This window comes from Pseudozyma flocculosa (genome assembly GCF_000417875.1).
Source record: "Pseudozyma flocculosa PF-1 unplaced genomic scaffold scaffold00016, whole genome shotgun sequence".
Taxonomy (NCBI): domain Eukaryota; kingdom Fungi; phylum Basidiomycota; class Ustilaginomycetes; order Ustilaginales; family Ustilaginaceae; genus Pseudozyma; species Pseudozyma flocculosa.
The window spans coordinates 429,953-440,387 of record NW_006920884.1 but is presented as its reverse complement, the minus strand read 5'-3'; the positions used below and the strand labels follow the sequence as shown (position 1 = coordinate 440,387).

General features: G+C 66.9%; 6 protein-coding genes across 6 annotated transcripts in view; 4 read left to right on the top strand and 2 right to left on the bottom strand.

The window, feature by feature from the left end:
• Positions 1-798, top strand: part of PFL1_04824 (uncharacterized protein) — a gene marked incomplete at both ends in the record, with an annotated part of 5,313 nt that extends 4,515 nt beyond the window's left edge. The window contains one exon of the mRNA XM_007882352.1: positions 73-798. Coding sequence (XP_007880543.1) covers positions 73-798 — 726 coding nt within the window. The remainder of the gene's footprint in view (positions 1-72) is intronic.
• A 517-nt stretch (positions 799-1,315) lies between these two features.
• PFL1_04823 (uncharacterized protein) lies at positions 1,316-1,736 on the bottom strand (the record flags this gene model as incomplete). The annotated part of the gene is made up of 3 exons (XM_007882351.1): positions 1,316-1,336; positions 1,455-1,549; positions 1,655-1,736. 3 exons carry the CDS (start codon positions 1,734-1,736, stop codon positions 1,316-1,318), a joined length of 198 nt encoding a protein of 65 aa, XP_007880542.1.
• Positions 1,737-2,349: 613 nt separating this feature from the next.
• On the top strand, positions 2,350-4,726 carry PFL1_04822 (uncharacterized protein; the record flags this gene model as incomplete). Its single annotated transcript, XM_007882350.1, has 3 exons — positions 2,350-3,281; positions 3,619-4,440; positions 4,564-4,726. 3 exons carry the CDS (start codon positions 2,350-2,352, stop codon positions 4,724-4,726), a joined length of 1,917 nt encoding a protein of 638 aa, XP_007880541.1.
• Positions 4,727-5,142: 416 nt separating this feature from the next.
• On the bottom strand, positions 5,143-5,820 carry PFL1_04821 (uncharacterized protein; the record flags this gene model as incomplete). Its single annotated transcript, XM_007882349.1, has 3 exons — positions 5,143-5,199; positions 5,314-5,468; positions 5,577-5,820. The coding sequence occupies 3 exons, from the start codon at positions 5,818-5,820 to the stop codon at positions 5,143-5,145; spliced, it is 456 nt and encodes a 151-aa protein (XP_007880540.1).
• A 529-nt stretch (positions 5,821-6,349) lies between these two features.
• On the top strand, positions 6,350-9,174 carry PFL1_04820 (uncharacterized protein; the record flags this gene model as incomplete). The annotated part of the gene is made up of 2 exons (XM_007882348.1): positions 6,350-6,709; positions 7,009-9,174. 2 exons carry the CDS (start codon positions 6,350-6,352, stop codon positions 9,172-9,174), a joined length of 2,526 nt encoding a protein of 841 aa, XP_007880539.1.
• Positions 9,175-9,783: 609 nt separating this feature from the next.
• The window catches only part of PFL1_04819 (uncharacterized protein), a gene marked incomplete at both ends in the record, with an annotated part of 1,535 nt that continues 883 nt past the window's right edge, over positions 9,784-10,435 (top strand). The window contains one exon of the mRNA XM_007882347.1: positions 9,784-10,367. Within this exon, the coding sequence (XP_007880538.1) occupies positions 9,784-10,367 (584 nt within the window). The remainder of the gene's footprint in view (positions 10,368-10,435) is intronic.

Genomic DNA, 10,435 nt, shown 5'->3' with positions numbered 1-10,435 from the left:
ATATCGGCGGCGGTGGCGGCGGCGGCGCGGGCGGCTCTGGTCTGGGAGTCGCCTGATGGGGGTCGGCCCAAGCTGCGCGACGTCTTTGCCAACAAGGAACTCGACGACGACTGGACCGACGAGGACGAGGAGCCGGCCTACAGCGGCGGGCTGGGCCAGCTCGACTCGCTCAGCGGCAGCGGGTGGCCGTCCGACTACTCGACCATGGCGCGCAACGAGACGCTCAAGGGCTCGCCCTACGCCACGCGCGTCTTCCGCGACGGCCCAGAGATGCACGGTGCTTCGATGGCGATGCCCTCGCGCTTCGGTGGCTCGGTGGGCGGCGGCGGTGGCGGAGGCAGCGGCAGCGGCAGCATGGCCCCCGGCAGCAGCATGCTCGGCTACGGCCGGTACGCTGGCGTGCGCTCCCTCTTCCAGCCGCCGAGCCTGGGCAACGAATTTTCGCCAAAGACGCTCTCGATGACGTTCCACGACGCCGCCACCGCCGCGAGCGGCAGCTCGGCACGAGGGTCGATGGACACGACGGGCGGCGAGAGCGCGACCAGCGACGGCGGCGGCAGTGCCAACGTCGACGGCAGTGCCAGCAAGTCGCCTTCGCTCGCCTCGGCTGCCGGCTCACCGACCGCGGCGATGGTCGCATCCGCATCCGGTTCTGCAGCCGCAGCCGCAGCGACGCCCACGCCAACGCCTGCGCCGGCGCTAGGGCCTGGATCCAGGGTGCGGGCGGGATCGGCGGCGGCGTCCGTGTCGGCCTTTAAGGGCAACCACATCATTGAAGAGGAAGAGGAGGACGAGTAGCGGCTGGCGCAGCGTCGCCGTGCCTCGCCCTCTCTCTCTCTCTCTTTTCCTCTCACCGACGGCACGAAGTCTCGCCGACTAGAGCGGCGATGAATTGTCAGGATCGCGCGATCCGTTCTCCTCGCAGTCGACCTCCCTACCTTGATTCTTCATTGAGCGAGATGCTCCGTATCCTTATCTCTGCTGCCCATGCCCTCTGCCTCCAATCGATACCACGCTCGAAGCGCTCCGCTCGAGGCGCACCGGCACCCTGCTTAAGCCGTCTCTGCCGTGGTCTGACGAGACGAGCCGCGGCGCGAGCGGTCTCATCACGGGAGCCCGACAGCACGTCACAGGCTGGGGATGATCTTGCTGATGTGTTTTGCAGGCGGGACGGGGCCGGGACGGGACGGGAGGTTCGGGACGGGTGACCTGGCGTTTGGGGAATCGTAGATGTACAAGGAGGTCTGGGCGAAAAGAGGGGAAAGGAGATAGCGGGAAGCGAGCGGAAGATGACGAAGCGGGGAGCCGGGGCAGCTCATCGAGCTTCAAAGTGGAGCTGCGCAGCGAGGATCGTCCAAGATCATGGGGCGGATGGCGGTCAGCAAGGAGGAAGCAGGACGAGGCAGGAGCCGAGGAGCGGGGAGGGCGACGAGGGGTGCGATGGCGGTGCTCACCATGCGCTTTGTCCGCTTCTTGTACATGACTCGGTGTCCGCACTCGCGGCATCGGATGGGCTCGCGCGGTCGGATCTCGTTTGTCGCTGCGCAGTCTGTCGGAACGAAGACGGCAAGCGGATCGACGGCGAGTGAGGGACGTGTCAGCGAGCGAGTAGCGGGCCGGAGCGAAACTGGGAGGGATGGGAGGCTTGGCTCACCTGCGCAGATGTACTCCATTGCCGGCGGCTTGGCTGCGAACCCGCCGCCCATGCCTCCGCCCGTCCTTGGTTGGTAGCTCATCGTCGCGGTCGCTTGGCCTTGAAGTTGCGTGGGACGTGGAGGTTGGTGTGGTGCAGAAGCGGATGCGAGGCGAGCGCGGGTGGACGGTGGCGACGGCGACGGCGACGGCGACGGTGTGGGGATGGATGGTTCGACGAAGGAAGGCGCTGCAAAGTGAAGCTGCAAGCGGGTGGCCACAGAGGTGGAGAAAGAGGGCCGCCTCTCTCTCGTTCCGGCTGCGAACATTTTGATTTTTCTGGGCTTTGCCTTTTCGGAGCCGCAGGTGGCCGAGGTGGCCGAGGTGGCCGAGGTGGCCGAGGTGGCCGGCCAGGCAGAGAGAGGGAGGGAGCGGTGTGCATGGGCCCGCCGCCCGCTCGCCGCCTGGCCTGGCCTGGCCTCTGCGCTCGTCAAGCCCGGCGATCGCATCTTCGAGACGACAGCAGTCAGACGGCTGCCCCCGCCTTTCCCCGGCGCGGCCGACGCCCTTTTTCTTCGCTCTTCCATCAGCTCCAGGCTCCATCCCTCCTTGCCTCCCTTCCTCGTCCTCTTGCCTCTTGCCTCTTGGCTTCACCTGCCACCTCCTACCCCCCTTGGTGGTCGCCTCGACCACGGCTGCGTCGCCCACGGCCTCGACATGGGCAGGCTGGAAGGCATCATCATCCTCTCCGCAGATGGCCGCCCCATCGTCCACTCCCACTTTGCCAACGCCGTCGCCGCATACCCGCTCCTTCACACCGACTTTCTAAACACCCTCCTCAGCTCCATTGCTGCCGCAAACGCCCAGCTCAGCTCCGCCGCGTCCACATCCTCGTCCCTCGGCGCAGGCAGTGGCAGCGGCAGCGGCAACGGGGCGGCGGCAAAGCAGCTCCACCCTTCGCGCATCACCTCGGTCAAGGACATCAAGCCTGTCCTCTGGGTGCCCGGCATCCCTTATGCCTCGCATTTGCACGACGATGACGACGAAGAGGACGACGAGGATGTAGAAGACGACGACGACGACGACGACGACGACGACGATAGCGATGGGCAAGGCCAGGCAAGCACCTCGTACGCCTCCAATGGCCACCAGGGCGGGCCACGCGCTCTGACCGGCGGAAGCGACGTCGAGGGCGCCAACATCTGGTCGGACTCGGTAAGACCTGCCGCGCCGACGGCATCGGACTCTGAACCTGGGAGCGTCTCTAGACCGACGCCCGACGCACGAGCCGCAAAGGTCCTCTCGCACGCCAACGAGGCGCTCGCCGAGCAGGGCGCCGCGCTCTGCCACATCCAGAGCGGCAACCTGCGCTTCCTCTGCCCCGTCTCGAGCGAGGTCGACCCGCTCGTCCCGCTCGCCTTTCTCCACGCCTTCGTCGCCATCCTGCAAGAGTACCTCGCCCAGTCCACCGACCCCTCGGCTCTCACCGAGGACCTCATCCGCGACCACTTCGACATCGTCTACCAGCTCTTCGAAGAGATCCTGGACAAGGACGGAAACGTGCTCACCACCGAGGTCAACTCGCTCAAGAGCCTCGTGCTCCCGCCCAGCTGGGTCGACAAGATTGTCAAGGCCGTCGGAGTCAGCGGGTGAGTCGCCTCCTCTCGGCTCGTACCGCACAGCCGAGCAGCAACGACAGCAGCAGCAGCAGCAGCCATCGCGGCGCGAGGGCGGCCAGGCTCGACTCGCATGATGCTTTAATTCACGTTACCCTATTAGCTTAGGCGGCCATTTTTGCGCCGCCACAAGAAGAGACGTATTCATATACACACTGATCCGTCGATCGAGCCCCACCCTCGAGAGCCGCCGTTGCTGCGGGCTGCTGCCGCTTGCTGTCTCGCTGCCCTTTGGCGTCTGGGCTTGGCGTCGACGCGGGGAGCTGTTCGCTGACACCCATCGCGCTCGACTGCACCCGCACCTCTGCAGCCTCGCCTCTGCGGCGCCACCGCCGATGGTCTCGCCGATACCCTGGCGTCGCACGCATACCAAATATACCAACAACGAGTTCTACGTCGACCTCGTCGAGAGCCTCGAGGGCATCGTCGACCGCAGCGGCCGGCCGGTCGCGCTCGACCTCTGGGCCAGCCTGGACTGCAACTCGAAACTCTCCGGCACGCCCGAGCTGACGCTTGCGTTCAACACGCCGACGCTCGTCCAGGACGTCTCGTTCCACCCCTGCGTCCGGTACCGCAAGTGGACCAAGGAGAAAGTGCTCTCCTTTATCCCGCCCGACGGCACGTTCGAGCTGGCGTCGTTCCGCGTCGGTGCACCGCACGCCGTGCCGCTGCCGCCTTCGCGCACGGATGCCCCGCTCCCCAGCATCAGCAGCCCGTGCAACGGCTGGGCCAAGTCGGTCCCGTTCCGCCTCGAGACGTCGTTTGTCCCAGAGGCGCCCACCAAGGGCAGCGGCACCACGACGACGGCATTCAGCATCCAGATCAGCTCGCTGCTGCCGCCAGCCCAGTCGCTCGAGGACGTCGAGGTGACGTTTGGCCTGGGCGCAGGCACGCAGAGCGTCGCAGCCTCGGTCGGATCCGGTACGGCGTCGGCGAACAGCGTCTCTGCCGTCTCGGGCGGCTCCCTCGGGGCGGCCAGAGGCGGCGGAGGCGGAGGAGGCTCGGCGAGCACGACCGAGACGCAGGCGGGCACGTTCATCTTTGACCAGAAGGAAAAGGTGCTGCGGTGGCGGATCCCGCGGGTCGGCAGCGAGAGTCGGCCGCCGCTGCTCAAGGGCTCCTGGCTCAGCTGGTGAGTAGGGTCCACGCGCTCTGGGCGATCCTCGACGGTGTTTGTAGCAGCTACGTGCAGACCGACTGACTCGTTCTCCCCTTCTCTTCTCTCTTCGTGTGACACCCTCGCTGGCCCCCACAGTGACACGCCGCCGCGTCCGACGGCGCTCCAAGTTTCGTTTTCGATACCCGTCCACTCGCTCTCTGGCCTCAAGGTGACGTCGCTCCAGATCCTCAACGAGGCCTACCGCCCATTCAAGGGCGTGCGGAGCATGGCCAAGGGTAGGATCCAGTGGCGCATCTGACGGCGGCGCGCCCTTGGCTTCTCTCTGCCCCCATACCTGCTGCCCCTCCGTTCCCGTGCATCCCTCTCTCTCTCTCTCTTCTCCTTGCATCTGTACAACAACCAACAACCAATCGCATCTATCCTTGCTGTCATGACGCTTCCGACTGGACAGTCGACGGGAGAGTGATCGAGCCGACGTTGCCACGAGCAGCCAACGTTGCCACGAGCTGCCGAGGCCCTGCGGGTATCTCGGCAGGTGGTATGAATGCGGGGCGAGCGTCGCGCGAGGTCGCGCATGGTGGTGGAAACAGGTTGCGTGGGTGGTCGATGCTACTATACAGGGGAGGCGATGGTCGTCGTCGACGTCGTTGTGGATCGAATGCGGCGAAGAGGGGAAGAGGAGACTGGCGGGCCGGCGGATGGGCCGATCCGACGTCACTGGACGATACGAAGGCCCATGCTCCTCGCGCTGCCGGCGATGACCTTGCAGAGCTGCGATCGGGACGGGCGGGGATGGAGGCGGTCAAGCGAGGACGACGCGACATGTCAGGTGAGTATGCGATGAACGACAAGGGCGAGGAAAGGGGGGCGCAAGGACGGACTCACCTGCTCCTCTTCGACGCCCGAGACGTCCTGCATCTTGATCTTGGCAATCTCGTAGATGTGCTTCATGGTCAGCGTGCCCGCTACCTCGGAGCCGGCTTTGCCCGACCCCGTCGAGATGCCCGCCGCACGCTTTAGCAGGAGTGATGTCGGCGGAGCTGCGCGTGTCCAGACGGCCAGAGAGATGGGGGAACGGCGGGTGGTGAGTACCAGGGTCGTTTGCTGGATCAGACACGATGTCATCCCAGCCAGACGTCGGGACTCACTCCTGATCTCAAACGAAAAGGTCCTGTCGGGCTGGATGGTGACGATGGCCGGCGTGGGCAGGCCAGGTTCGAGGTGGGCCGTCTTGGCGTTGAACTCCTTTGCAAAGTCCATGGCCTTGACGCCCTTGGCACCCAGCGCGGGGCCGACGGGCGGCTGCGCAGACGCCTTGCCCGCCGGCACGACGAGCTTGACAATCGACGCCGCGGCCGACATGGCGGCGGCGGCTCCTCCCTTCTTGGACATGTCGTCGTCGGCGGCGGCGGCGGCGCGGGGCGAAGAGGAGAGAAGAGAAGAGAGGGAAAGAAGGAGGGTAGGCTTGGGTGCGAGCGCGCGGTGGAGATGGTCGAGTGGCGATCAGGTAGGTGGTGGTGGTGGTGGTGGTGATTGTGGTGGTGCAGCCGAGCCTGCGCCGGGACCATGCTGACCTCTTGAGAAGAAAACGACAGCCCGCCAACCAGCCCTCAGCCAGCAGCCAGCAGCCAGCAGCGGGCAGCCTGGCAGGCGACCCGACCCTCGCCCGTTGGCCCGTTGGCCCGCCTTGCCTGAGCCTCGAGGCGAGGCATTTTTTTTTTTCTGAGGCGCGCTCTGGGCTTGGCTCGCCTTTGTGGCTTTCTTCTTGCTCCCCTCTGCCTCCTCTCTCTACCACCCCCTACCCCGTCCTTTCCTTACCCCTCCCCATTCCACCCTGTCACACACCTTCCACCCCATCACCACATCCCCACTTCATCTATACCCTCCCTTTGCAGCTCCCGCAGCGTCCCACCTGCCCAGCATGGCAGCCATGACGGAGCCGGCGAGGGTCTACACCGTCTCGGGCGGGTCGGCCGCCACGTCGGGCGCCGGCGGTACATCGGCCAACTCGACCTCGCTGCCCGACATCCTTCGCCGCTCCGGCTCCTCGGTCAAGCGCAAGCGCAGGCGCACCGCCATCGCCAACAACGAGATCCTCTCCCGCATCGAGCTCATCCAGGACTTTGAGTTCCCAGAGGCCAGCAACAAGATCCGCAGCACCCGCGACGGGAACAACATCGTCGCAACAGGCACCTACAAGCCACAGATACGCGTGTGGGAGTGCGAGCAGCTCAGCCTCAAGTTTGAGAGGCACACCGACGCCGAGAACGTCGACTTTCTCGTGAGTGTTGCCCGCGCGCGCAAACGATCCCGCCGTCGTCCCGCCTTTGCTCCGCCGGCTAGCCCCCCCAACCCCCCTCCTCCTCTCGGCATGATGTTCTACACATACAAAAACTTATCTACATTTGCTGCAGGGGCGGACTCGTTCCGTCCCGGAGCGGAGAAAAGCAATCTGACCTCGAAAAGGAGCGCTGGGGGTTGGGGAGCGGCAGAGCCAGCGCCTTGATCGATCGGCACGCCCTGTTGACAGCTTTCGTGGCCTTCCTTTGATCCCCTCCATCGCTCTCCTCGTGCACGCAGATGCTCTCCGACGACTGGACGAAATCGCTCCACCTCCAAGGCGATCGGTCCTTGGAGCTCCAGACGCAGGGCGGCGCCCACGCCCGGGTGCGGCTGCCCCGCTTCGGCCGCGCGCTAGGCTACCACTTTCCCTCGGCCGACGCCATCGTGGGTGCGGCCGGCCGCGAGGTCTACCGCCTCAATCTCGACCAGGGACGCTTCCTCGCCCCCTTTGTGCTCGGCGGGTCCGACGGCGGCAACGGCGGCGCGGAGGTGACGGGTTGCAACGCCGTCGACGTCAACCCGGCGCACGGCCTGCTCTGCTTTGGCACCGAGGGGACCGGCGTCGTCGAGCTGTGGGACCCGAGAGCGCGGCGGCGGGCGGGCGTCTTGAGCGTGGCGACGCCCTCGGTCATGGACGCCGCGTTCATGGTGGCCCGCAGGGCGCTGCCCGGCGTGCTGCCAGACGACAACGAGCAGGCGATCCAGAAGGAGGCCCTCTCCTCGCTCGCCGTCACGGCCATCAGCGGCGCAGAGGACGGCCTCAACCTCGCCGCCGGCACCAACACCGGCCACGTCCTCCTCTACGACCTGCGCATGGAGCGGCCCTACCAGACCAAGGACCAGGGCTTCGGCCTGCCGATCAAGTCGCTCTCGTGGCCCGGCGACAAGGCGTCGTCGCGCGCCGGCGGCGTCGGCCCGCGCACCCGCTCCGAGGCCGAGGGCAAGGTGCTCAGCGCCGACGCCAAGGTGGTCAAGGTGTGGGACAAGGAGACGGGCGACAACCTCGTCTCGGTCACGCCGCCTTCGTCGGCCACCGACATCAACGACATCCACCACTACCCCGGCACCGGCCTGCTGATGGCCGCCGTCGAGGGCACGCAGATGGCCGCCTGGTACGTCCCGGCGCTCGGCCCGGCGCCCAAGTGGTGCAGCTACATCGACAGCCTCACCGACGAGATGGACGGCGTCGAGGGCGGCGGGGCGGGTTCGGGCAAGGGCGTGTACGAGGACTTCAAGTTCCTCGACCGCGCCGAGCTCGAGCGGCTGGGCATGTCGCACCTCGTCGGCACGCAGCTGCTGCGCCCCTATATGCACGGCTATTTCGTCTCGCTCGGCCTGTACGACAAGGCGCGGCTGCTGGCCAACCCGACGGCCTTTTCCGACGCCCGCGAGCGTGCCATCAAGGCCAAGCTCGAGAAGCGCGCCGAGAGCCGCATCCGCGCCGTCAAGAACGCGCCAAAGGTGGGCGACTCGGTGCGCGTCAACCGCGAGCTGGCCGAAAAGGTGGCCAAGGACGCCGCCGTCGAGGCCAGAAAGGCGGCCAGGTCGGGCGGAGAGGCCGAGGCCAAGGCCAAGCCCGGCGCCACCAACCTGCTCGAGGACTCGCGCTTCAGCAAGCTCTTCACCGACCCGGAGTTCCAGGTCGACACGTCGACGCGCGAGTTTGCGCTGCTCAACCCGGGCGCCGCCGACAAGCAGGGGCAGCAGCGCGACGGCCCGCGGAAGCTCACGGCCGTCGAGGACGAGGAGAACGAGAGCGACCGCGAATCGCTCGACCCGGACCAGGAGGACGAGATGAGCGAGAGCGACCACGACAGCGACAGCAGCGACGACGGCGACCTGGGCCAGTTCGACCCGCGCAAGGGCGGCACTGCGGCGCCGCTGCCCAAGTTCGAGCCGGAGCGGCTGGCGTCGCGCAACGGCGCCGCCAAGCCGGAGCGCGGACGGCCGCGCATGGTCGACTCGGACGAGTCCGACATCGGTTCGGACGAGGCCGATGTCGACGTCTCGCGCGCGCGCAAGCCTAGCGGCGGCAAGAAGCGCACGTTCGAGGATCGACTCAAGAGCCGCAGCTCGCGCACCTCGACCTCGCGGCGGGGCGGCGACGACGACGACTTCGACGCGGCGGCGGCGGCGGCGGCGGGCGGCGTCGGCAGCCAGAGCTTCACCTGGACGCCTTCGCGCGACTCGCAAAAGGCGTGGGACGACGAGGCGGCCGAGAAGAAGAATGCCAAGGCGGCCAAGAAGAAAAAGGACGCCGACAGCTTTGGCGCCGGCCTGTCCAAGGGGGGCGGCGACGAGGGTCAGGGCGTCGAGGCCCTCTCGGACGACGCGCGCTTCGGACGCAAGAAGCGGCGTGCGCCCGGCCGCAGCGCCAGCAAGAATGCCATGCGCGGCCAATGAGCTCGTTGGCGACGCTCCTCGCCCTCTCTGTCGTCGTGGTCTGTCTCCCTCGCCCTGCCCGCCTGGCCCGCTTGTATCAGCACCTGCAAACGCATCCACACACTTGTACTATTAGCCATTCGCACCTGTTCCTTGCCCAATCGCACCCTTTGCTCGCTTTCAGGCGGCAGCCAGCATGACCGAGATGATGGCGTCCCAGCGTCGAGGCGCGGAAGAGAGAGAGAGAGAGAGACAGAGACTGAACGGGGTCGGCGCCGCTCAGATCTGACCCGGCCGAGTCTGTCGGGACGCGTGCCTGGCCTGGCGCGCCAGCCAAGGAAATTTGGCGGCGCACTAGGCGCAGCTGGCGAGGCCAGGCGGCGGGGGCTGGGCTGCCTTCCCGAGATGGCCAGACGCTGCCTTGCCAACACTTTGACTCTTCTCCACCACCACTGCCGCCGCCACCGCCACCACCGCTGCCACCGCCGCCACAGCGGCTCTCAGGAATCCTCGCTTTCAGACAGCCGTTCGCTCTTCCCGCTCATCTTGCACGGCCTCGCCCGCTGCGATCTTCACGAGACCAGCCATCCTTCAACCTTCCACCGTTTCCCCCTCTCGACGCTTGCCAGGATGTACAACGGCATCGGCCTCAAGTCGGCGCGAGGCTCAGGCACCAACGGCTACATCCAGCGCAACCTGTCCAACCTCAAACCGCGCGACGACTGGCGCAAGGACCGCGGCGCCACCGACTTCAAGGACGACGTTGGCGGGCGCGCCCGCCACGTGCAGCCGGATGCCGGCATCCTCGACCACGAGCGCAAGCGCAAGGTCGAGGTGCGCTGCATGGAGCTGCAGGACGAGCTAGAGGAAGAGGGCTTGCCCGCAGACGAGGTCGAGGAGCAGGTAGCGGCGCTCAGGCGGACGCTGCAGGATGCGCTCGCCAACCCGGCCTCGTCGTTTGGCGCGGCCACGCACGCCGAGACCAAGTCGCTCCGCCCCTCGGACACCCACGCCCTCCGCATGGCCAAGACGATCGAGGAGGCCAAGATGCAGCGCGCCCTCGGCATCGATGCCGAGTACAAGGAGGGAGACGCATTCGACCGCGAGCTCCAGGAGCGCAAGAAGCTGCAGCGCATCGAAGAGCGGCGCCAGGCCGACGAGGCCAGGAGGCGCGACTGGGAGAGGAAGAAACAGCTCAACCAGGAGAGGCGCGCGTCGCGCTACCAGCCCCGAGCCCCGCGGCCGCCCGGCATCGCGCTCGCCGCAACGCCGCGGCTACGAC